Source organism: Carcharodon carcharias, chromosome 5, assembly GCF_017639515.1.
Source record: "Carcharodon carcharias isolate sCarCar2 chromosome 5, sCarCar2.pri, whole genome shotgun sequence".
NCBI classification, from domain to species: Eukaryota; Metazoa; Chordata; class Chondrichthyes; order Lamniformes; family Lamnidae; genus Carcharodon; species Carcharodon carcharias.
Genome location: NC_054471.1, coordinates 18,502,353 through 18,529,567, shown reverse-complemented (window position 1 = coordinate 18,529,567; position 27,215 = coordinate 18,502,353). Strand labels below are relative to the sequence as shown.

General features: G+C 43.8%; 1 protein-coding gene across 1 annotated transcript in view; it reads right to left on the bottom strand.

Annotated features, from left to right (window-relative positions):
• The window catches only part of LOC121278118 (dynein heavy chain 8, axonemal-like), a 2,067,071-nt gene that overhangs the window by 930,756 nt on the left and 1,109,100 nt on the right, over nt 1-27,215 (bottom strand). Inside the window, 3 exon segments of the mRNA XM_041188205.1 lie at nt 5,476-5,639; nt 7,487-7,640; nt 12,272-12,471. Coding sequence (XP_041044139.1) covers nt 5,476-5,639; nt 7,487-7,640; nt 12,272-12,471 — 518 coding nt within the window.

Sequence of the window (27,215 nt, the reverse complement as noted above, 5' to 3'; positions counted from 1 at the left end):
TCCACCTCACGGATGCTCCACAGTGTCCCCAGCCATCATGCAGGTCCAAAACCCGGGCTTCCAGGAGCTGCAGCTGGAATCGTGCCCATGCTGGCCCTGAGCACTGGAAATGTTCCTGGCTTCCCACATAGAGCAGGAGGAGCACACTACGGCTTTGAACTCTCCTGCCATGACTTAGTCCTTTAAATTAAATTAAACCTTTTAGAAGATACTTAATATCAAATAATATCAATTACTCTAGGGCCCTTCTTCTGTGCTCTTTGTTGTTACAGATGATAGCCCTTACAAGCGATGAACCACAAAATAAGACCTTAAAAACTATAAATGATAAAAGCAGTAAATACTTACCTGACCGTATTCACGGTACTCAAAGGATCACCTCGTTTCCTCCTCACCGATCTCCCTCAGTCACCAAACTCCAAATTTAGCACTCTACTGCAGCCCAAAGCAGCACTCCAGTGCAGACAAAGTCAGCACTTTAAAGATGGCCTGTTTTTAAACTCTGAATTTCGCCTCTGAAAGTCTGTTTAAGCCAGTTATCTAATTAACTAGTTGTCGCTGCAAGCAGAGCCTGTGTAAACCCTGTTTTAAAGCTGGCCTAAAACTCACCTTCCTCAAATCCAAACAGCAACTTTTAGTTAATTACTAAATTAAAGAAAGACTAGACTTTAAATAGAAATTCCCTCAGTCACCAAACCCCAACTTCAGCACTCTTTTGCAGCTCAAAGCCAGCACTGTAAGGTGGCTTGTTTTAATACTCTCTAAATCTAGCCTCTGAAAACCTGTTTAAGCCAGTTATCTAATTAACTAATAAGAGCTGCAAGCAAAGCATTGCAGCATTTTGAGATTTATATTGCAAACGAATTAGTCAGAAACAATTGTTTATATATACCACAATCTTTTAAAATTTCTGGGCACATTTTGAGACATTCGGATGAAATTTATTACTGAAAACATTTAATCTACAGATTATACATGTAGCGGTTTGAGAATGTCTGATTGCAGATGCATTTTCAAGAGTTGAAGCTTAAAGGGAAAATTGGACATTTAAAAACCTGGACATTGAACTGAAATGTTTTCTATTGATACAAAGGATTTGTATATATGTATTGTTATGTTAATGCATGCATCTGGTAATGTAATAGTATAAATATATAAATAAGTATAGGAGATCATATAAGATGGGTTAATAAAAATGAAGCCATCTTTTTAAATTATTACAGTTCATTTTCAATGAGGAGGGGAATGTCAGGAAGATATAATAATTTTATTGGAATTTATTGTAAAATAGTGGCATCTGTGTCTATATGGCCAGAATTTATAGCTCGTCAGATGGGCGCGCACCCAATCCAAATGACCGTAAAATTATCAGCAATGCTGTCGGGTGAGCGTCCCGAAATTATCGCACACTTAAGCGATATTTCAGTCGGTTGGTGTGTGCAGGAGTCGGCAGCCCACCCAACAACAAATAAAAGGCCTATTAAGGCCATTAAAGTAATAATTGAATTAAAATTTTCACTGCCTGTGCAGCCTTGTGGTTGGCAAGCAAGCGAAAAGGCCAAGCGGCCTTTGGATTTTTTAGGAAGCCTCATCCATGTGTGGGATGATGTTTCCAACAGCTATTAAAAATTAAACAAAAATTTTAGTATCGAATTAATAACATGTCCCTGCTCATGTGTCACATGAGGGGACATGTTTTGTAACATTTTACAGATGTTTATTTTTAGTTTTTAAACCCTTCAACTCTCTGAGGCAGCTCTGTGCCTCTGGGGGCTTCTTCTGCGCACACTTGAGTGCATGTGCGAACTTATGTGCTCGCCCTCCCCCCGCCCCATGACCTAGTCAGGCCCCTATCACGGGCGGCGGTCAGCTTTCCAAGCACTCCCATCCGCCCCCACCGAGCCCACCCAATGACAGAAAAATCCTGGCCAGTGTATTTTTTCCTAAAGATTAGTGGTAAAATGGGTACTATGCTAAATTTTTATGATCAGAAAAGAAAATTCCAAAGGCATAGTAAAGCAATGATAATTTGCATTCAAAGGGGAAAATATGTATAAAGAAGTGAAAGCTGTGTGTAGGAGTGGGCATTTTAATATCTAATAAGTGTGCAAAGCCTTCAGCATCTATGCCTCAAGCTGCTGTCTACAAAGAATTGAAGTTAAGGAAACTCACTTGGAATTGGATTTTCAGGGTATCATGTTTCTTTGCCTGGGTCTTTTAAAATCTATGTGTCTTACTGGCCTTAATGAAAGTGTAACTAGGAGTCAGATTAAGTAGGGGATTTAGAAATCATTATAGTAGTATTTTGTAGACTTAGGTATGTGCTTAAAATAATTTCTCTTATTTATAAATGTTTAATCTAGTTTTCTAAAAACCTATTACTACTGAATTTGAGACATGCATCTCAAAATTTATACAAAATACAAAACAAGTTGTGGCAGTTGTTTCAGGTTTCCAGTTGGAATTTGAACAACTCAGCATTTACCATTGGCTGTGCCATAACACTAATTAGCACTAATGCTTTGGAGGAAGATTTCTTGGAATGTATGCAAGATGGTTTCTTAGAGCAATATTTGAAGAACCAACTAGGGAAAGGGCTATTTTAGATCTAGTATTGTGCAGTTTAAAAGAGCTAATTAATTATCTTGATGTGAAGGAGCCTTTAGGAAAGAGTGATCATTAAATGATAGAATTTTACATTAAGTTTGAAAATAATGTAGTTCAATCAGAGACTAGGGCCTTAAACCTAAACAAAGGTAACTATGAAGGTACGAGCGGAAAATTGGCTATGGTAGATTGGAAAACTATGTTAAAAGGTATGATGGTAGATAGGCAAAGGCTAACATTTAAAGAACTAATACATAGTTTACAACAAAAATACATTCCATTCATGCACATTCCATTAGCTGTGGGCTAATGAAAAAAATCAAAGATTGCATTTGATCAAAGGAAGGGCCATATAAAGTTGCCAAGAAAATGGAAAGCCTGAGAATTGGGAGCATTTTAGAGCTCTGCAAAGGTGGACCAAGAAAAAGGTTAAGAAAGGGAAAATAAAGTATGAGAGTAAACAGCAAGAAATGTAAAAACAGACATTAAACGCTTTTAAAGCAGGCTTGTCCAACTGGCAAGCCATGGGCCTCAATGCAGCCCCCAAAGCCCCTCTATATGGCCCCCCAAGCCACTGTTTAAAAATCAGCATGTCAGGCTGATAAGTTCAAAATGCAGGTTAACTCAAGATTTTGCAAGGGGCTGCTCCTCCAGTCACAGGTCATTCCTTTCCCATGTTTGCTGCAGAGAAGCTCACTAGTGAGTGACTGGGGAGAGAGAGTAATTGTGTGTATGTGTGTGTGTTTGCGCTTGTGGAGAGAAGAGAGTAATTGGGCATGTGTGTGTAGAGGGGAGGGAGTCAGTGAGTCAGCGTGCATGTGTGTGCGTAGAGAGAGTGAGTGAGAGTGTGTGCCGGGGGGAGATAGTGAGTGTATGTGTGTGCGGGGCAGGGGAGAGTGATCAACTGCGTGTGGGGGGTGGACAGTGTAAGAAAGTAGGTGTGTCTGTGACTGTGTGGGGGGATGTTTTCTCTTGTTGAGGAATCTAGAACTGGGGGGAGCAGTTTAAAAATAAGGTCCCACCCATTTAACATGAAGGTGAGGAGGAATTTCTTCATCTGAGGGTCATTTGCCTTTGGAATTCTCGTCTACAGAAAGTAATGGAGGCTGGGTCATTGAATGTATTCAAGGCTGAGTTGACAGATTTTCGATCAACATGGGAGTCAAGGGTTATGGAGGACAAGCAGGAAAGTGGATGTAAGGCCACAATCAGATCAGCCATGATCTTATTGAATGGCGGAGCAGGCTCATTCGGCCACATGGCCCATTCCTGCTCCTATTTCTTATGATCTTACCTGCAATACATTTCCTCAGTTGAGTCCAGCCAACTCATTCTTCATGCCTTTCTAATTGCCTTTTGTTAAGTTTAAGATACTAGTCTCAGGCTAAAATTTTTCACCCTTCAAAGTGAATGTGAAATTCTATCATGTTATGGTCACTTTTACCTAGAGGATCCTTTATTATGAGATCATTAATTCACACTGTCTCATTACAAATCACCAGGTCTAGCCTGTTCCCTGGTGGGTTCTAGAATGTATTGTCCTAACAAACTGTCCCAAATACACTCTTCGAACTCATCTTCAAGGCTGCTTTTGCCAATTTGATTCATCCAGTCTATATGAAGATTAAAATCACCAATGATTATTGCTGTATCTTTCTCACAAACCTCAATTATTTCTTCATGTATACTCTGTTCTACTGTTAGGGGGCTTATAAACTACTCCTGCCAGTGACTTCTTTCTTTTTGTATTCCTTATCTCCAGCCAAACCACCTATTTCCATTATATAAAATAAAAAAAAAACCCACTAGAGCTATACCTTGAGTGCCCTACCATCCATTCTTAATTAGCACATTCGTTTAGATAATATCACCAACTTTAACTTTAACACCTATGTGTTCTATTGTACTATTGTTGTTGACATCTTTTGATGATCTGCTTCTATCACTGCTTGTTTGTCGCTACAACCACACCAACCCCCTCCACCTCTCTGTCTCTCTATCTCTCCGCCCCCCACACACACACCTTAAACCAGCTTATATTTCAGCTCTTTCCTGGACTCGAACTCAAGTTCTGTCGAAGGGTCATGAGGACTCGAAACGTCAACTCTTTTCTTCTCCGCCGATGCTGCCAGACCTGCTGAGTTTTTCCAGGTAATTCTGATTCTGCATCTTGATATTCCAAGCCAATAGCATTTCTCAGTGCTCTACTAATCTTATCTTTTACCAATGGAGCTACACTACCTCCTCTTCCTTTCTTCCTATCCTTCCTAAATGTCAAATACACGTGAATATTTAGTTTCGAGCCTTAATCACTTTGCAACAACCATCTCAGTAATTGCTGTCATATCATAACCATTTATTTCTATTTGTGCTATAAACTCAACCATGTTGTTATGAATACTGCATGCATTCAGATAACGGGCCTTTAAATCTGTCTTTTTATAATTTTTCACTAGTCTGATCCTTTTGGCAGGTGCACACACAAATTTGTACGTTCCACCTTTTCCTATTATTTTCCCTGAATTGCTACATTGCGCTGTTGTCTTGTCATTTCTCGTTAATTTTCTAAATATCCCCCAACTGTTTAATTTAAAGCCTCTCTACAGACCTGGTTGCATGATGTGGCAGGGCTCTGGTCTTGTTGCAGTTCAAGTGAATGTCATTCCAATGTTACAGCTCCATCTTTCCCCAGTACTGCTGCCAATGCCCCATGAATTGAAACCCATTTGTCACACACCAATCTTTGAGTCATGCATTCAACTCTCTGATATTAGTTACCCTATGCCAATTTGCTTATATCTCATTGATTGCATGCCACACTTCTGGATATGCAACATGCAAGTATTATACCGTATCTGACTTTCTTACCCTGTTAGGGATTTTTGGCAAACCTCCAGTTGTTCATTTAAGTGGGGTAGAAGCTGTCCCATCGTGTCATCTCCCACACAACACTGGACGACAGTTGGAATTTCATGGGCTCGTTGCATAATTTTTATCCATGATTTATCAACATTTTGAAAACGTTTTGCTTCCTAGAAAAATATTGGTACAATTCATCAACTATAAAGCTCTGAAAAAATATGAACTGCAATGGTATCATGGGGAGGTCTTGTGGTTGCAGTGCTAGCATCTCTGTCTCTAAACCAGAAGATCTGGGTCCAAGTTCCACTTCAGGACTTCATGGTCAAGGATGTTGTGTACATAACGCAGCCAAACAAGTGTAATATCAACCTATAAATCCTTCTAACATATGCCAATGACAAGCAGTAAGAGCAGGAGAGGTCCCTGGTCAGCATGTGATGGAGAGAATGTTGGAGCTTCTACCATCACTGTTCATAGCTCCAGGCTGCAATATACAACTATCAGTAACATGATGGGAGAGAAGCCATTTCAATTTATTATTTGGTTATGGCTGGATAGGCAGGAAAGGAACCAGATGAGGGCAGACCCACCCTGCTGGGTGATTGACGCTGGATACCATGGTCAATTGAGTCACCGGCTGCAGACTGGTTAGGAAACATGAGGATTGATAAGTTTGTCATGGTCACTCCAAGTCACACATCACCCTGAGTGGATCATACACCTTTCAGTGTTTTCATTTACAGTCTTCTCCATCTGGGGGAGTCTAGAAATAGGATGGAGATGAGGACAATTTTTGTTTTCCTTAGAGGATTGTTAATCTGGAATTCTCTTGCCCAGAGAGTAGTGGAGACGGGGGCATTGAAGGTATTCAAGGCTGAGTTAGATAGATTTCTGATCAACATGGCTGTCAAGGGTTATGGGAAGCAGACAGGGAAATGGAATTGCAGTCACAATCAGATCAGCCATGACCTATTGAATGGTGGAGCAGGATTGAAGGATTGAATGGCCTACTCCTGCTCCTAATTCTTAGGTTTGTATGCTTAGTGAGAACATGCCCAATTGAAATGATTGACTAATTGACAAAATCACCCTTCATAATGCAATTCTTTCATTCTGCTTGCTTTCTTCTGTATCATTTCAATAATTGCAATATTAATTCTACACTGTGTTGTTAAGAACTGAACATAATATTCCAAATGCATTCACACCAACAATTTATGAAGTGGCAGGATTAATTCATTGTTTAGCTCAATATTAATCTACTACATTCCAACAACATATTTGCTTTACATACTGCCATTGTTCTAATCACTTCAATTTGCAATCAATAAGGCTCTTTGATTTTCCATGCACATTATTTTCTTTCCAAATTAAGTAATAGTTCTTTCCTATATTTTTTCTCCCCATGTGAAGCATTTTGCATTTCTCTACATTGAATTTTATCTGCTACCCTGCCTTCCCAATTCCCAAGTACATTCAAATCTTCCCATGGCTTTGGGATTAACCACCTGCATTACCTTTGTATCAAGTATTCATTTAGCCATTTTGCTTGTGACGCCTAACTCCGGATCCATTTATGGAATTATTAAAAAAAAGAGGTGACAAAATAGATCCCTGTGGGACAACCGTAATAACATTCTCCCAGGTTGACAATGCTGCACCCAGGTTCGAGTAGTCATCCTATTCATTAGCCTTTGTAAAATATTTCTGCTGATTCCTATGGGTATCCTGTGCAGTGTTCCTCTGGACTTGTTCCTTCTGCCACCGCACCCTGCCCCCAACCACCCGCCTTATTGGATGTTCATATTACATCTTCCAGTCCAACAGAGAGCTCTACCAGACCACTGATAATTGCAGTGAAACTGTTTTGAAAGTGCAACACCAGCAAGCACCTATTAAAATAGTCATGGCACCAAAACATTTCTATGCCACATTTCGAATTGATTCTGCTGGAATTAGAAAAGTGGCCAAGAAGCATGAAATCAGCTTATATATCGAGGTTACATTTATAAATTACCTGTGGCAGTTGTTTGGCAATATCCCCTCCAACAAAGACAGCTTCCAGATAAATCCACAGATTTTGAACTAAAAGCCATTGTTCTATTATAGTTGTGCATGTTGTCAGATTATGTATCCAGATCTGAATATCCTTCTTATAGTAAGTGTTATACCTGCAGGAGAGAACAATTTCAGAAGACAATGGCATATTGGTAGATTATAGGCATCTTTTTAATCCTTCTTCAGTTAGAGCTTTAAATGTAATTATAGTAGGCTTCCTGTTGGGAAGTTAGCATGGGTCAGACACAAACAGAAAAGTAAGTTATTTCAGTTGCCTGAAATCTAAAATCAAAACATAAAATGTTGGAAATACTCATCAGGGCAGACAGCATCTGTGGAGAGATGAACAGAGTTAAATGGCTGAATTTTAGCCACCACTCCCCGACCAGGCCAAACCCTGCCCTCCCCAAAACCGGGTGCCATTCTGGATGCCTACCCATTCACCCTGGTCCTGCTGCAACTTTACCAACAGTAGAAGCGATATCTGGAGGGCCACCCAACCATGGAACAATTGAGGTCCTTAAGTGGCCAACTAATGGCTGTGTGGCCGCTAGGACTTTGCTTGAACTCCAGCTACATCACAGCATGATTCCCTCTGGGAATTGCTGCGGTCCTAGCAATGGCCACTGCTCCTGTTGGCACTGCCAGGACAGGTAACTCCCAGCCATTTGATTAGCCGGCAACACTTGGAGGCAGAACTTCCTCCCTAGAGGAGCATAAAGCCCATCTCAAGTTGATTAATGACCCAATGGCCATTAATATGCTACAGGGAGAGCAGGAAAACAGGGGTGGCATAGCCTGACATGAGGATGACCTTATGGCATCAGGTGAATCATGAACAAGGAAACCTCCTGCTGGTTTCCACCTGCTGTCCCTCCTCAGCTGATGAATCAGCACTCCTCCATGTTGACCACCACCTGGAAGAAGCACTGAGGGTGGCAAGGGCACCAAATGTACTCTAGGTGGGGGATTTCAATGTCCATCATTAAGAGTGGCTTGGTGGCATCACTAGACAAAGCTGGCCAAATTCTGAAGGACACAGTTTGCTAGACTGGGTCTGCAGCAGCTGTGAGGGAAACAACATGAGGGAAAAACCTACTTAAAGTCGTCTTCATCAGCCTACTTGTCACTGATGCATCTGTCCATGGGAATATTGGTAGGAGTGACCACCAGTCCATGTGGAAATGAAGTCCCACCTTCACATTGAAGATACCCGCCATTGTGTTCTGTGGCACTGCCACCTTGCTAAATGGGATATATTTTGAACAGACCTAGCAACTCAAAACTGGGCACCCATGAGGCGCAGTAGCCCATCAGCAGCAGCAGAATTGTATGCAACTACAATCTGTAACCTAAGGACTCGGCATGTCCCCCAATCTACCATTACCATCAAGCACAGGACGACATGATAGGAGCAGAACCATGTGTACCTAAAAATGAGATGTCAAGCTGGTGAAGCTATAACACAGGGCTAATTACATGCCAAACAGTGGAAGCAGCATGCGCTAGACAGAGCTAAGTGATCCCACAGCCAACGGATTAGATCAAAGCTCTACAGTCCTGCCACATCCAGTTGTGAGTGGTGGTGGACAATTAGACAACTAACAGGAGGAGGAGGATCCACAAATATCCCCATCTTCATTGATGGGGGAGCCTACATCATTGCAAAAGACAAGGCTGAAGCATTTGCAGCTATCATCGCCTAGAAGACCTAGAAGTGCTGAGTAGATACTCCATCTCCGCCTCCTCCTGAGGTCCCCAGAAGCTCAGATGCCAGTCTTCACCCACTTCAATTCACTCCATGTGATATCAAGAAACGGTTGAAGGCACTGGATACAGCAAAGGCTATGGGCCTTGATGATATTCTGGCAATAGTACTGAAGAGTTGTACTCTGGAACTAGCCACGCCCCTAGCCAAGCTGTTCCAGTATAGCTACAACACTGGCAAATACTCAGTAATGTGGGAAACTGCCCATGTATTTCCTGTCCACAAAATAAAATGATAAGTCCAACCCAGCTTACCAGCCCAACAGTCTACTCTCAATCATCAGCAAAGTGATACAAGAAGTCATCAACAGTGCCATCAATCAGCACTTACTCAGCAATAAACTGCTCACTGATGCTTGGGGTGGAGTTTTGTGTGCCTGTTGGAGGCAGGCGTGTTTGATGGCTTGAGCAGACAATTTGGCAAGAAGGCCAAAAATTGGTTTCATAACATCATGAAATCAGTTTGCAATTGTCCGCTCAGCCCGTCAATGGCTGGCCGCGTTTCCCACCATCAGGCATCAGGAACTTCATTGTAATATATCTGCATATCATTATAAGCCCAGCTTGCTGGAGCCATCCCCCACACTGGATTATCCATTTCACAACTGTACAAAAGCGATGTGTGGCTAGCGAACTGCAGTTTGATTGGGATTTCAAGGTTTGTTTGCCTACCTTGCTTTGGGCAGAACTCGTGGCCATCAGCTCCAGGCTTCACAGAATATACCATATCGCTTTTAGAGGGTCTCATGGGCAGGTTTCTACCTATCAGGGTGGCTTTTCAATATCTCTAGGGCTATGGTTTGCTTGGGGGAGGGGGAGAAGTGGCCTCAGACAAAGGAAGAGGCTGCAGGGCGAGGGCTGTACTGGGGAAGGGGGGAATCCCAGGGTGTGTGTGGAGGCATAAGTTGATCAGTGCAACAAAAACAGAAAACGCTGGAAAAACTCAGCAGGTCTAACAGCATGTGGAGAGAAAAACAGAATTAACGTTCTGAGTCCGTGTGACTCTTAGTCATATGGACTTGAAACGTTAACTCTGTTTTTCTCTCCACAGATGCTGTTAGATCTGCTGAATTTTTCCAGCATTCTCTGTTTTTGTTTCAGATTTCTAGTATCCGCAGTATTTTGCTTTTATCTTAGTTGATCTGTGCAAGTTGCATCAAAATGGTGAGGCCTGAGGAGATAGTCCAGAGGAGATGAGGTGAGATGGGGATGAGGGTGTGTGTTAGAGAGTGAGTGGTGATGTCCCTTGAGCTGACAGTGAGTGAGATGCTAGTGAATGTGTGATGGGCTTAAGTTTGTGAGTTTAGAATGGTGAGACGGTTGCCTTACCCTGGCAGCACAGGTGAGATCATTCATCCTCTTTCTGCATTGGATGGCCAATCTCTTCTATGCAACATTGGCGCTGATCACCACTGCCATCATCTACCAAGCCAGGGTGCTGAGATTGCTGGAACTCCTGTGGCCAGAGGGGGTGGGGGGTAGAAGACATCATGGCGGGCCTCCATGGCATCCAAAAGGCATTCATGGGACATGTCACTGAATCCAGGGGAGGGATCCTTCTTGCCTTTCAGGGTCATGTCTTCTGTGCAGCAGTTCTGGGCTGGAAGCACTGAGAGATGTGTGTGAAGCTGTACTTTAAATATGGCAGTCGGCATGAGAAAGTGGCGAGGTGATGGCGATGCCCGCCATCAAAACATCGTGTCTCTCAGGAAAGTATGATTAATGAGGTGGAATTGGGGTGATGCGGTGTGAAAAGTCACCATTGCAGCCGGCGGGTAAAACATTCTTTTTAGCACCCGCTACCACACTTAGTGCAAATCTGGGATGATACTGCTCTTGGTTTCGGTTCTGCCAGAGCCACTCAGGTCCTGACCTTATTACAGCCTTGGTCCAAACATGGACAAAAGAGCTGAACTCCAGAGGTGAGGTGAGAGTTCCTGCCCTTAACACCAAGTCAGTATTTGACCGAGTGTAGTATCAATGAATCCTAGCAAAACTGAAGTCAACGGAAATCAGGGCAAAGCTCTCCATTCATTGGATTCATACCTAGCAAAAAGGAAAATGATTGTGGCTTTAAAGGTCAATCATCTCAGCTCCAGGACATTGCTGCAGATGTTCCTCAGGGTATTTTCCAGGCCCCCTTTGTTTTCCCCTCTGAGGTGAAGAAAGATAGCCATGGTTGCGAGAAGTCAGATATTACAGCCCTGCATATCAGTGTAGATGTTCGTCAGGGAAGTGTTCTCCACTGAGTCATTATCAAATTCTTATTAATGAGCTTCACTCCATCATCAAGCGAATAGTAACGATTTTCATTGATAATTCTACAATACTCAACTCTATTTACAACTGCTCTTATAATGAAGCAATCAATGCAAGTCCACAACAACACTTGGATAATGTTTAGGCTTGAGCTGACAGTGGCAGATAATATTCTTGCCACATATTACCATATAATGATGATCTTGAATGGGTATGTTAGTGTTATGATTATGTTACTGGACTAAAAATTCAGAAGTAATCGAAAAAATATGAGTTTAAATCCCATCATAGCAGTTTGAGAATATAAATATAGTTTTTAAAAATTTGGAAATAAATGATTGGCCCCCTCACTGCATACACGGCGTCCATCGAATACACACATGCCTAAGCACCACTTATAAGTCTGTTTTGCTACCTTTTCAGAAGAGAGCATCCAATTGTAAGGAGGCAGCAAGGACTGGCAGGGAAACCTGCTAAGATTGTGAAACTTTATCCAATGGAGGAGGAGGCTCTGGAGATAAGTGGCATCTCTGATCCTCTCAACATTTGAGATTATAACATGTTGCAGACCAATTTTTGTCATTCAGAAAACCTACCTCTTTGAAAGAAGCTCTTTGTCACCTTTCCGAAAACTTGTTATCGTTGTTTACCTGATCAATTTGTTTTTATTTTAGACAATATATAAATACAAGCTTTTGCTGTAATTTGTTGCTTGTACCTGTTGCTGAGCAAAGAGCTCAAGATCATTAAACTATCCTCCATCATTGTTATGATTTCTCCTGTCTCTATTCCTTTTAGCAATAGTTCTCCTCGATTCTTAAACATAGAGAAACTCAGAGTCTGACTGACCCAAGTCTGCATCACCTGAGTCAATTTTGCCTCAATGTCCTTTTCTTTCACAGAGGATATGCAGATATCCTGAAAAACATTACAATATAAAAGTTAACTTTCAGTCATTATCTTTTTGAGTGATCATAGATTCATAGAATTATTTAGCATAAAAGGAGGCCATTCTTGCCTGGTCAGCTCATTAAAGAAGCTTTCCACTTAGATTTACTCCAATGCTCATTATGCATAGCCATACAAATGTTATCCCTACTCAGGGAAGCCAGATTTTGAGATGCCTGCAATCTGCAATGCAGGTTTTAAAAAATTTCATTACCCAAGTTTCTTCCAAAATTCCCTGGATTCTGGAAACGTCCCAGAAGAATGTAAAATCACTAATGTAATACCTCTATTCAAGAAAGAAGGTAAAAAGAGAGCAGCAAACTGTAGGCCAGGTATCCTAACATCTGTCATTGGGAAATTGCTAGAATCTATTATTACAGAGGTCATGCCAAGACATTCAGAAAATCATAATACAATCAGGCAGAGTCAACATAGTTTTGTGAAGGTGAAATATTGTTTGAATAATTTATCAGAGTTCTTTTAGGAATAAGCAAGATGGATAAAGGGATGGATAAGGGGAAACTGTAGATGTGGTGCACTTGGATTTCCAAAAGGCATTTGATAATGTGTCACATCAAAGGTCACTACAAAAAATAAAAGCTTATGGCATACAGAGCAATATATTAGCACAATTTAGGGTTAGTTAGCTAACAGGAAGCAATGAGTGGGATAAATGGGTCATTTTTAGGTTGAAAATCTGTCACTAATGGAGTTCCACAGGGATCAATGCTGATGCTTCAGCTATTTACTATCTATATCAATGACTTAAATGATGGAATCGAATGTATGTTAGCTGAATCTGCTGATTACAAAAAAATAGATAGGAAAGTAAGTTGTCAAGATGAGATAAAGAGTCTGCAAAGGGATATGGATAGGTTAAGTGAGTGACAAAAGTTTGGCAGATGGAGTACAATGTGGAGAAATGTGAACCTGTCCACTTTGGCAGGCAGAATAGAAAAGCAACTGAATGGAGAGAGATTGCAGAACTCCATGGTATAGAGGGATGCGGGTGTTCTGGTACATGGATCACACAAAGTTGATACATAGGTGCAGCAAAAGATTAGGAAGACAAATGGATTTTTGGTATTTATTGCATTTATAGTATTATGCGTTTATAGTGTTATAGATAGGAGGGACATTAATTTGAACAGCATTAATTTCTCCTCTCACTACCCATCCATAAACAGAAAGGTGTTTTGATTTGTTTCCTTCTTTACAAGTGGTGGCCTATTTCCCCAACACCTCACTTTTTGTGCAATCCAAGTTTCTATTCATAACCCCATAGCAAACTCAAGATAGGATGAATTCAAAGGGTTAGTTTATTTGCACACACTCAAAACGGGGGAAGGAATGTTCGCAACATTGCACTGTGGTATTGTCAATGGACTAGTATTCCAGATACCTAGGGCAACACTCTGGGTACCCAGGTTTGAATCACAGTAGGCAAGTGCTGCTGCTGCTGTATAGGGCCTTAGCTAGACTGCATCTGGAGTATTCTGTACAATTTTGGTCTCTTTACTTTAGCAATGACATAATCGCATTAGAAGCAGTTCAGAAAAGGTTCACTTGGCTGATTCCTGGAATGAAGAGGAAGTTACCTTATAGAGGTTGGGCCTAAACCCAATGCAATTTAGAAGAATGCAAGGTGATCCTATTAGAACATATAAATGTTACAATCAGGGTTGGAGGAGTGCACGAATTATCAAGCCCCATTACTCCACAGGTCGTGCCATTAATTTAATTGTGTACCTATACCTCTGGTACCCAGAAGAAGAGTCTCTGGCCAGGCTTCTTTCAAAAAACTCAGAATGATTAATTTATTTCAAAACAAAACTTCTTTTAACAAGTTGCAAGTACTGGTTATCACACAATTGTAATCGGGAAGTACATCTATGTCTTCCTAAAGAATTCCCTCAGCACACACACAGACACACACAGGCAAATAAAGGACAAACATATAGAGTCTCTGCTGAGATGGGTTTTGGAGGATGGGCATTATAAAATGAAGGATAAAGTCCGCAAGGCCTCTAAGCTGTCAACCTGGAATTCTTTCGTGTGCAGACAGGTCACTGGTCCAGCTTTGCGGGTCTAAATGTACACTGGTTACACTCAGATTAGGGTTCTCTGGTTATAGGTTGATAGCCACACACAATTTTGGGTGAGGTACAAAGAGGGAACCAGTCAAGGTAGCCTTCTTTCCTTAGCATGTTCAACAAGGCTGCCTTCTAAATAAACAAGTTCACAACTCTTTCTCAATTATCATATAGGTCAGGTGATTTCTTGGAAGAGGCCTGCAGTTCCAAGGTGAACTTATGACCTTCTTTAAAAAAAAAACCCAGGTTAGCATTGGGTTGCCCAGATCATGCCAAATCCATCCATTTTGTAGAAGAAAACTTCAGTCTTGAGAGATATGATTCTAACATAAAATGCTGAAGGGGATTGATAGGGCGGATGCTGAGAAGATATTTCCCTTTGTGGGGGAGTCTAGAACTAGGGGACACTGTTTAAAATTAGGGGTCTCCCAATTAAGACTGAGATGGCCATCTTTACAGGATAACACTATATTCCCCAACATATTAAAAAAAAATCTATTTTCACACAGTGTACATCTCTGATAGGCCCTACCCTTTTCTTAGTTACTCTCTTGCTCTTAATGTACTTGAAAAACATCTTTGGGTTTTGCTTTCCTAATTACAGCCGGGATTTTCTGTGCCTGCCATCATCGGGCATAATTTGTGGCATGGGCGGAAAATATGGCGTGATGGGTTTCATGATGGCATGAAAGCTGTTTGCAATCTTCCGCTCAGCTGCCAATGGCGGGCCACATTTCCCATTATTGGACATCGAGAACCTCATTGTAAGACATCTGCATATTACTATTAGGCCAGCTCTCCAGAATCGCATCATCACCTCCCCAGCCCTGTAGGAGTGTCCATCCACGTTGACGGGAAAGCACGCTGACGTATTTCACAATAGCACGTAAAAGGCATATACTTGATGGGCTGCACGCTGAGGGGAACTCGGAGGTGAGTACACAGCAACTATGTGCAGTGCTCGCCAGGGTTGCCTGTTGGACTTCAAGCTTGAAGAGCGTTGGGGCATAGGGTGAAGAGTGGACCTGCTCTTGAGGTGACTTGTTGAGGGGTGGGAGCAATGGCAGCCCTGCCGTGAATATAGTGCACAAGCATTCGGAGTGGGGGTTAGGGTGGACGAGGGAAGTGGCCACGCGTTAGTGAAACTTATATAAAGTGACCATTTCTCTGCAGCTGAGACGGTTCAGACTCAGCCACATTGATGTGATTGGGGTCGGGCTTCTAGCTTATCTGACCACTCAAGCAGCACAGGGGCATCAAAGTGCCACCAAGGGTGGAATTTTCCATGCCCACTGGTGGCGGGTGTGTTCAATGGCATGACCGGACAATATAGTGCGCTCGGTTTCACAATGGCGGGAAGACACGATTGGCCGCTCAGCCCGCCGATGGCATTTTCTGCCATCGGTCCTCGGGAACCTCATTGTAATACATCAGCATATCATGATCAGGCCATCCTGCCAGGCTCTTGCACCCTCGCTGGATCGTTCATCCACGTTGGAGGGAAAGCACGCTGACGTGTTTCACAACAGCACAAAGGCGACGTGCACTTGGCAGCCGGCACTTTGGGTGAACTGGGGGTGAGTTCTACAGAGCTCACCAGGGTTGCCCGTTGCTTTGCAGGCTTCAGGGACGCCGGGGGTAGGGGGGAACAAGGTTAAGTGCTGCCCTGCCTCGGAGGTGACTTTTGAGGGTGAGGGGCAGCGGGGGCAAATGCAGCCCTGCCACAGAAGTTGATTTTTGAGGGTGAAGGGGAGCGGGATGCAAGTGCAAGGGCAGCCCTGCTGTTGAATATATTGCAAAAGCATTTGGGGTGGAGGGGGGTAGGCAGGTGAGGGAAGTGGCACGCTTTCGGGAAACCTGTAAAAAGTGACCATTCCTCTGCAACTGAGCCAGTTCAGGTCAGCCACATTGATATGACTGGGGTTGGGCTCCTAACTTACCTGCCCACTCAAGCAATGCAGTGGCATCAAAATGCCACCAAGTTCTCCAGTGCTTCCCCCACTGCCACCCCACCTGGAGGTCTCCTCCAATGAGGAGGACACCAACGGGGATGATGGTGAGGAGGTCCTCAAAGGTGGCGATGACGGGGATGAGGTCCTCGCACTGGGTGGATTAGGCATGCATACTCATGAGGTCCTCATAGCTGTTAGCTTTGTGGAGGATGATGACGACATGTAGCGAGGTAACCCCCAAAGATCCTGACATTGCATCTGTGAATGTTTGGCTCCAGTTTGGCTTATGCCAGTGCGAACACTCTCTGTGAGAATGCTTCTTACATGGGGACGCTGTGGAGGCCCTAACAGTCGCTTAATTGCAGGAGGATGATGACAACATGCAGTGAGGACACTCCATAGATCTTCACAAAACTTCTGAGAATGTCTGACTCCTGTCTGGCCGAGGGCAGCTCGCTTATACTTTGTGATCAGGGTCATATCATAAAGATGAGGCATGAAACTTTAGAAGCATCTGATCCTTTTCTACCTTCAGCACCTGAGTCCTTTGGGAGCACAGCATCACTGGTCACAGATGCTGAAGAGATGGGGGCCAGCCCCACCTTAAAGGTGCTGAGAGAATGACAGAACTCTGTGGCGCCTGCTCACTACATTCTGGCAGCAATGACAAGCAGTGTAGAGATGCAGGTATCAGGATTGTGTCCAGGGAAAGCGAGGCCAGACCATTACTTAGGTCTAAAGGCTGCACAGAGCACAGGGAAGAGGCCCTGGACTGAGACACCTGCCTTTATCTTGTACAGAAAGATTTCACATCTGAGTGAGAAGAACACTGCTCATCAGAACAAGGAGCCATAGGCAGGGAGACATTCTTGGGAGTTTATTGACAATAGTGAACAGTGACCTGAATGGATGGCTCCAGGTGTGCACCTGCTTTCCTCCTCCCTATGGGTGCCCAAAAGCCCTTGGCTGACTCCTTGAGGTGAAGGGGTAGCTGGAGTGTGATCGTGTTGCCCGACACCCCTCTCGCATACGCACTGTTGGAGGCCGACTATGGCACCAGCGATGGAGTTCAGCCCACACAGCAGTACAGGAGCAGTGCCCTGGACCAAAGCCTCCATGGCAATGTCATCTTACTAATGTTGACCTCGGTGCGTTGGTATATTGGTGATATCGCCTCAGACTGAAGACAGATAGAGTCCTCCATCGTGCCTTGCAATATAAGGAGTACAATGAACAACCCGTCCTGATGTTCCCGAGCTTGCCTTTGCAGCTCAGCAACTGTGACATGACCGAATGCGGAAGCTCATGGTCTGAATTGGACTCAGCAAATTTCTGGCCTCCAGCAGTCCTCCAAGTGCCGGAACCAGGGAATTCCCTGCCCCACCTGCTGTGGATCAGACAGTATGATGTGCACCTAGATTGTGATCCCAAAGCTACTCTAAAGTTAGGTCCCACCCAGGTGTGTGGCTCTGCGCTGGCGAAAGGTGTGGGTGAGTGCTGTGATGGGACTTCAGGGAGGATGCCTTTAGATTCCTCTTCAGATGTTTCTTTGGGGCTTCATTGGAGGCCCTGGGCCATGGATTCTGACAGCTGTTTCCCAGATGTGCCTGCAGAAGCAAGGGGAGATAATTAGTGCATGGCAGTGGCCTGTGAAACAGGACACAACATTTAAAGCACGGTTGCACTGCTGGACCCTCACTTGGTAGAGCGCCACTGACCTTACCGTCAGCACAGGACTGGCCCAGATGGCGGAATGGAGATCATTCATCCTCTTGCAACACTGGGTGGCTGTCCTTTTTTTTTTTACTTATTCACAGGAATTCGCTGGCTGGGTCAGCATTTATTGCACATCCCTAGTTGCTCTTGAGAAGTTGGTGGTGAGCTGCCTTCTTGAGCTGCTACAGTCCATGTGGTGTAGGTGCACCCACAGTGCTGTAAGCGAGGGAGTTCCAGGATTTTGACCTAGTGACAGTGAAGGAATGGCAATATATTTCCAAGTTAGGATGGTGAGAGACTTGGAGGGGAACTTCCAGGTGGTGGTGCTCCTATCTATCTGCTGCCCTTGTCCTTCTAGATAGTAGCGGTCGTGGGTTTGGAAGGTGCTGTAGAAGAAGACTTGGTGAACTCCTGCAGTGCATTTGAAGTTGGTACACACTGCTGAACTGTGCTTCAGTGGTGGAGGGAGTAAATGTTTGTGGATGTGGTGCCAATCAAGCATACTGCTTTGTCCTGGATGGTGTCCAGCTTCTCTAACGTTGAGGGAGCTGCACTGATCCAGGCAAGTGGGGAGTCACACTCCTGACTTGTGCCTTATAGATGGTAGACAGGCTTTGGGGAGTCAGGAAGTGAGTTACTCATTGCAGGATTCCTAGTCTCTGGCCTGCTCTTGTAGCCATATTATTTATGTGTATAGTCTAGTTCAGTTTCTGGTCAATGGACACTACCCTGAGGAACTCCTGTAGTGATGTCCTGGAGCTGAGATGGCTGACCTCCAACAACCACTGCCATTTTCCTTTGTGCTAGGTATGACTCCAACCAGAGGAGAACTTCCCCCTGATTCCCATTGACTTCAGTTTTGCTAGGGCTCCTTGATGCCACACTCAACCATATGCGGCCTTGATGTCAAGCAGGCACTCTCACCTCGCCTCGGGAGTTCAGCTTTTTTGTCCATGTTTGAACCAAGGTTGTAAAGAGGTCAGGAGCTGCGTGGCCCTGGTGGAACCCAAACTGGGGTCAATGAGCAGGTTATTGCTAAGCAGGTGCTGCTTGATAGCACTGCAGATGACCCCTTGCATTACTTTACTGATGATTGAGTGTAGACTGATGGGGCTGTAATTGGCTGGGTTTGATTTGTCCTGCTTTTTTGTGCACAGAACATACCTGGGCAATTTTCCACATAGCTGGGTAGATGCCAGTGTTGTAGCTGTACTGAAACATCTTGGCTAGGGGCGTGGCAAGTTCTGGAACACAAATATTCAGTACTATTGCCGGAGTATTGTCAGGGCCCATAGCCTTTGTAGTATCCAGTGCCTTCAGCCGTTCTTGATATCATGTGGAGTGAATCGAATTGGCTGATCACTGGAACCTGTGATGCTGGGGACATCTAGAGGAGGCCGAATTGGATCATCCACTCAGCATTTCTGGCTGCAGATTGTAGCAAATGGTTCAGCCTTATCTTTTGCACTGATGTGGTGGGCTCCTCCATCATTGAGGATGGGAATATTTATGGAGCCTCCTCCTCCAGTGAGTTGTTTAATTGTCTGCCACTATTCAGAACTGGATGTAGCAGAAATGCAGAGCTTAGATCTGACCCGTTGGTTGTTGATTACTTAGCTCTGTCTATCACTTGCTGCTTATGCTGTTTGGCACATAGGTAGTCCTGTGTTATAGCTTCGCCAGGTTGACACCTCATTTTTAGGTATGCCTGCTGCTGCTCCTGGCATGCCCTCCTGCACTCTTCATTGAACCAGGGTTGATCACCTGGCTTGATGGTAATGGTAGAGTGGGGGTTGTGCCAGGCCATGAGATTACAGATTGTGTTCGAATACAACTCTGCTGCTGCTGATGCCCCAGAGTGTCTCATGGATGCCCAATCTTGAGTTGCAAGATCTGTTTGAAATCCCATTTAGCACAGTGGTAATGCCACACAACACGATGGAGGGTATCTTCAATGTGAAGGCGGGACTTTGTCTCCACAAGGACTGTACGGTTGTCACTCCTACTGATACTGACTTGGACAGATGCATCTGAGGCTGGCAAGTTGTGAGGATGAGGTGAAATAGGTTTTCCGCTCTTGTTGGGTGCCTCACTACCTGCCGCAGACCCAGTCTAGCAACTATGTCATTTAGGACTCGGCTAGCTTGGTCAGTAATGATAGACATTGAAGTCCCCCACCCAGAGTACATCCTGCAACCTTGCCATCCTCAGTGCTTCCTCCAAGCGGTGTTCAACAAGGAAGAGCACTGAATCACTATGTGAGGGAGGGCAGTACATGGTGATCAGCAGGAGATTTCCTTGCCCATGTTTGACCTGATGCCATGAGACTTCATGGGGTCCGGAGTCAATCTCTCCTGACTGTATACCACTGTGCTGCCACCTCTGCTGAGTCTGTCCTGCCGCTTGGACAGGACATACCCAAGGATGGTGATCGGCGCATCTGGGACAGAGTCATTCCAGTGATGTGTCGCTAAACCTGGGGGCTGCAGTCTTCTTACCTTTCGTGACCATCTTCCCTGCAGTAGTTGTGGTTTGGAAGCACGGAGATGTGTGCACATGGCTGGACTTTAAATATGATACCTGGATTGAAGAAGCAGCGAGGTGATGGCAGAAAAATGAGAGCCTGCCCACCATCGAAACAGCATCTTTCTTGGGAATACATAAATAATGTGGCAGTATTGGGATGGTACAGCGTGAAATCCATCATCGCGGCTGGCAGGTAAAATGTTGTTTTACATGCCCTCTACCACATTTAGTGCAAATCTGGGACGATTCTGCCTTACCTTTCTAACTTCATCCCTGTACTTTCTACAGTGAGAATCACAGAATCACACAGTGCAGAAGAGGCCCTTTGGTCCATCAAGACTGCACCGACACGTGAGAAACACCTGACCTATCTACCTAATCCCATTTACCAGCATTTGGCCCATAGCCTTGAATGTTATGATGTGCCAAGTGCTCATCCAGGTACATTTTAAAGGATGTGAGGCAACCCGCCTCCACCTCCCTCCCAGGCAGCGCATTCCAGACCGTCACCACCCTCTGGGTAAAAACATTCTTCCTCACATCCCCCGTAAACCTCCTGCCCCTCACCTTGAACTTGTGTCCTCTCGTGACTGACCCTTCAACTAAAGGGAACAGCAGCTCCCTATCCAGCCTGTCCATGCCCTTCATAATCTTGTACACCTCGATCAGGTCGCCCCTCAGTCTTCTCTGTTCCAACGAAAACAACCCAAGTCTATCCAACCTCTCTTCAGAACTTAAATGTTTCATCCCAGGCAACATCCTGGTGAATCTCCTCTGCACGCCCTCCAGTGCAATCACATCCTTCCAATAGTGTGGTGGCCACAACTGCACACAGTACTCCAGCTGTGGCCTCACCAAGGTTCAGTACAACTCCAACATGACCTCCCTACTTTTGTAATCTATGCCTTTTTCACACTGCACTAACATGCCGCTCTGCCTTCAGAGATCGATGGACACACACACCAAGGTCCCTTTGTTTCTCAGAACTTCCTAGTGTCATGCCATTCATTATATACTTCCCTGTCAAATTATTCCTTCCAAAATATATCACCTCACACTTTTCAGGGTTAAATTCAATCTGCCACTTATCTGCCCATTTGACCATCTCATCTATATCTTCCTGTAGCCCAAGACACTCAATTTCACTGCTAACCACCCGGCCAATCTTTGTGTCATCCACAAACTTACTAATCCTACGCCACACATAGTCATCTATGTCGTTTATATAAATGACAAATAATAGGGGACTTAGCACAGATCCCCCTGGTATGCCACTGGAAACTGGCTTCCAGTCACGAAAGCAGCCTTCTGTCATCACCCTCTGTCTCCTACAACTAAGCCAATTTTAAATCCACCTTATCAAATTATCCTGTAGCCCATGTGCATTTGCCTTCTTTATAAGTCTCCCATGTGGGACCTTGTCAAAGGCTTTGCTGAAATCCATATAAACTACATCAACTGCACTACCCTCATCTACACACCTGGTCACCTCCTCAAAAAATTCAATCAAATTTGTTAGGCATGATCGCCCTCTGACAAAGCCATGCTGACTATCCCTGATCAAATCTTGCCTCTCCAAGTGGAGATAGATTATCTCCTAGAATTTTCTCCAATAGTTTCCCTGCCACTGAAGTGAGATTCAATGGTCTGTAGTTCCCTGGCTTATCTCCACATACCTTCTTAAATAGCGGAACCACATTAGCTGTTCTCCAGTCCTCTGACTCCTCCCCAGTGGCCAGAGAGGAATTAAAAATTTGGGTGATCTCCTCCCTTGCCTCCATCAGCAGCCTGGGACACAAATAATCCGGACCTGGGGATTTGTCCACTTTTAAGCCTGCCAACACCTCCAATACCTTGTCATTCCCTATATCAATTTGCTCAAGAACCTTGCAGTCTCTCTCCCTGAGTTCCATACCTTCATCCTCATTCTCTTGGGTGAAGATGGATGTGAAGTATTCATTCAACACCCTACTGATGTCCTCTGGCTCCACCCATAGATTTCCCCCTTGGTCCCTAATGGACCCTACTCTTTCCCTGGTTATCCTTTTCCCATTGATACACTTGTAGAATATCTTGGGATTTTGCCTACTTTTACCAGCCAGAGCTTTCTCATATCCCCTCTTTGCTCTCCTAATTGCTTCTCTAGGATTTCCACAGTATTAAGTTTTTGTGACAGTATAAGATTTCTTTATCTGCTTAATCTTACCTTGTATGCTTCTAGATATGCAGGGGTGTCTAGATTTGGCAGTACTGCCCTCTTTCTTTGTGGAGACTTGTCTACAATGTACCCTTCGAATCTTGCTTTGAATGCCTCCCATTGGTCTGTCACTGGTTTCCCTTCAAGTAGCTGTAACCAGACCACTTTCGCCAGATCACCTCATAGCTTCGTAAAATTTGTCTTTGCTCAATTTAGAACTTTTACTCTTATTCTATCTTTGTCCCCTTTCATAATTATGCTAAATGTAACTATATTATGGTCACTATCTCCAAAATGGTCCCCACTGCTACTTCACCCATTTGCCCAGCTTCATTGGGGGAGGTGGCATAGCGGTATCGTCACTGCAGTCATATTCTAGAAACTCAGGATAATCCCCCGTGGACCCAGGTTCAAATCCCACCACAGCAGATAATGGAATTTGAATTTAATACAAAATTTGGAATTAAAACTCTGGTGATGTCCATGAAACTATTGTTGACTGTCATAAAAACTGATCTGGTCCACTAATTTTCCTTTCGAGATAGAAATCTGCTATCCTTACCTGGTCTTGCTAACATATGACTCCAGAGCCACACCAAATGCCCTCTGAACAAGGTCAATTAGGGACAGGAAATAAATTCTGGCCTAGCAGTGACAGCCATGTCCCATGAACAAATAAAAAACAAAACTTCCCACGACTAAATCTAGAATTGCACTACTTCTCATTGGGCTGGTTATGTGCTAGCCATAAAAGTTCTCTTGAATGCAGTTCAATAATTTTGTGTCCCAGTTGATATTGTGGTAGTTGAAGTCCCCAACTATGATTGCCCTATTGCTTTTGCAGTCAGAAATTTGTCTACATATTTGCTCTTCTGTCTCCCTCTCACTATTTGGAGGACTATAGTACTCTCCTAGTAGTGTGGCTGCGCCCTTTTTATTCCTAAGCTCAACCCATATAGCCTCATTTGATGATTTATTTAGTATATCATCCCTCCCCACAGCTGTAACCAATAATGCTACTTTTTAGCCCCCTCTCTATCCTGCCTAAAAACCCTGTATCCAGGGATGTTGAGCTGCCATTTTTGCCCTTCTTTAAGCCAAGTTTCCATTGTAGCAATGATATCATGCTGCTATTTGTCTTTATGTGCCCTCAGCTCATCGGCTTTACTTGCGATACACCTTGCAATTAAATAAATACCTTTTAACACTGCCAAATTCCTGTGTTATAAACCTATAACCTTTGCTTCTTCTGTCTTTCCGAGTCACTTGTTAATTTTCTGTCTCCTGCTCCCTATTCTGAATTTGTCCTATCTAAATCTGCCTTCAGGTTACCAGCCCCCTGCCAAACCATTTTAAACCTTCCCAATAACACTGGCAAATCTCCCTGCAAGGACATTCATCCCAGTCTTATTTGGGTGTAAACCGGCTTGTACAGATCCCACCTTCCCCAGAGCTAATCTCAATGCCCAGAAATCTGAAGCACTCCCTCCTGCACCATTTCTCCAGCCAGGTATTCATCTGGTTTAGTCTCCTATTTCCATACTAACTAGCACATGGCCTTGGAAGTAATCCGGAGATTACTACCTTTGAGGTCCTGCTTGCTAATTTCTTTCCTTACTCTCTGAAATCAGCCCGCAGGACCTCATCCTTTTTCCTACCTATATTGTTGGTGCCAATGTGAACAATGACCTTTGGCTGTGCACCCTCACCCTCCAGAATGCTATGAAGCCTCTCAGTGACATCCATGAACCTTGCACCAGAGAGGTAAAATTCCATCCTGAAATCTTGCCTGTGACTACAGGAGCACCTGTCTGTTCTCTACCACTATTGCTCTCCATCTTTTCTCCTCCCTCCCTGCACGGCTGAGCCACACACAGTGTTCTGGGTCATGACCCTCACTACTCTTTCCAGAGGGATCCTCTCCTCCATTGGTACTCAGAACTGAATACCTGTTAGGAAGTGGGATGTCCTCAGGGGTCTGCTGCAATATCTGCCTTGCATTTCTTGTCTTTCTTACAGCCACTCAGTCCCTCCCTGCCTGTTTTTTCTTAAGCAGCGGGGTGACTATCTTCTGAAACATGCTAGCCACATTGTTCTCATCCTCACGAATACTCCTCAGAAGGCAGAATTTGAGGACCCTCAGCCTTTGCAATGGTCCAATAGGATTATGGTTCTTACAGGTTGTATGGATGAGAACGGGTTCTGCAGTGTGGATGAGTGAATTGGCCATGGCACCATGGTGCAGGAAGCCATTCAGGTAGTTTGGAAGATCAAGATGTAGAATCAGTTTGGACAGAGATAAGAAATAGCAAAGGTAAGAAGTCACTTCTGGGGGTAGTTTATATGCCTCCTAATAGTAGCTACACAGTAGAACAGAATATACACAAAGAAATCATAGGGGCTCGTAGGAAATCAACTGCAATAATCATGGGTGATTTTATTCTTCATATAGATTGGATGAATCAGATTGGCAAAGATAGCCTGCAGGACAAGTTCATAGTATATATTCAGGACAGTTTCCTAGAGCAGCATGTTCCAGTGCCAACCAGGGAACAAGTTATTTTAACTCTGGTAACGTGAAATGAGACTGGATTAATTAATGGTCTCTTTTAAACCAGCCTAAAGCAATCATAATATGATAGAATTTCACATTCAGCTTGAAGATGAGAAGTCTGGGTCTAAGACTAGTGTATTAAACTTGTATAAAAGTAATTACAAAGGTATGAAGACAGAGTTGGCTAAAATTAATTGGGAAAATAAGTTAAAAGATAGGACAATAGAGGAGCAGGAAGACATTAAAGGAGATATTTCATAATTCTCAGCAAAGATATATTCCATTAAGAAAGAAAGACTCTGTGAAAAGGATGTTAACAAAGGAAATTAAAGATCATTTCAAATTGCAAGCAAAGGCAAAGATTAGTGGCAAATCAGAAGACTGGACATATTTTAGAAATCATAAAAGAGTTACTAAAAAAAAGAGAGAAATTAGAATATGAGAGAATGCTAGCTTGAAGTATAAAAACAGATAGCAAAACTTTCTACAAATATTCAAAAAGACAAAAAAAAGTAGTTAAAATGAGCATTGGCCCCTTAGATGCTGAGACTGGGAATGATTAATGGAAAACAAGGAAATGGCAGGAGCTTTGAACGGGTATTTTTTGTCTGTCTTCACTGGAGAATGGCCAATGTTGTTCCATTGTTTAAGAAGGGTAGCAGGGATAATCCAGGAAATTACAGGCCAGTGAGCCTTATGTCAGTGGTAGGGAAATTATTGGAGAAGATGCTTCGTGATAGGATTACTACCATTTGGAAGCAAGTGGGCATTTTGGTGAGAGGATGCATGGTTTTGTGAAGGGGAGGTTGTGTCTCACTAACTTGATCGAGTTTTTAGAGGAAGTGACAAAGATGATCGATGATGGAAGGGCAGTGGATGTTATATACATGGATTTCAGTAAGGCCTTTGACAAGGTCCCTCATGGCAAACTGTTACAGAAGGTAAAATCGCATGGGATCAGAGGTGAGCTGGCAAGATGGATACAGAATTGGCTTGGTCATAGAAGACAGAGGGTAGCAGTGGAAGGGTGCTTTTCTGAATGGAAAGCTGTGACTAGTGGAGTTCTGCAGGGATCAGGGCTGGGACCTTTGCTGTTTGTAGTGTACATAAATAATTTGGAGGAAAATGTAACTGGGCTAATTAGTAAGTTTACAGATGACACTAAGGTTGGAGGAGTTGCAGATAGTGAAGAGGATTGGCAAAGGATACAACGGGATATAGATCGGTTGGAGACTTGGGCGGAGAAATGGCAGATGGAGTTTAATCTGGACAAATTCAAGGTAATGCATTTTGTAAGGTCTATTACATGCAGGAATTATACAGTAAATGGCAGAACCCTTAAGTCATCGACGGGCAGAGGGATCTGGGTGTACATGTCCACAGGTCACTGAAAGTGGCAATGCAGGTGGATAAGGTAGTGAGGAAGGCATATGGCATGCTTGCCTTCATTGGCAGGGGTATTGAGCATAAAAACTGGGAAGTCATGCTGCAGCTGTATTGAACCTTGGTTAGGCCACACTTGGATATTGCGTGCAATTCTGGTCGCCACATTATCAGAAGGATATGGAGGCATTGGAGAGGGTGCAGAGGAGGTTTACCAGGATGCTACCTGGTCTGGAGGTTATTAACTATGAGGAGAGGTTGGAGAAACTCAGGTTCTTCTCTCTAGAGAGACG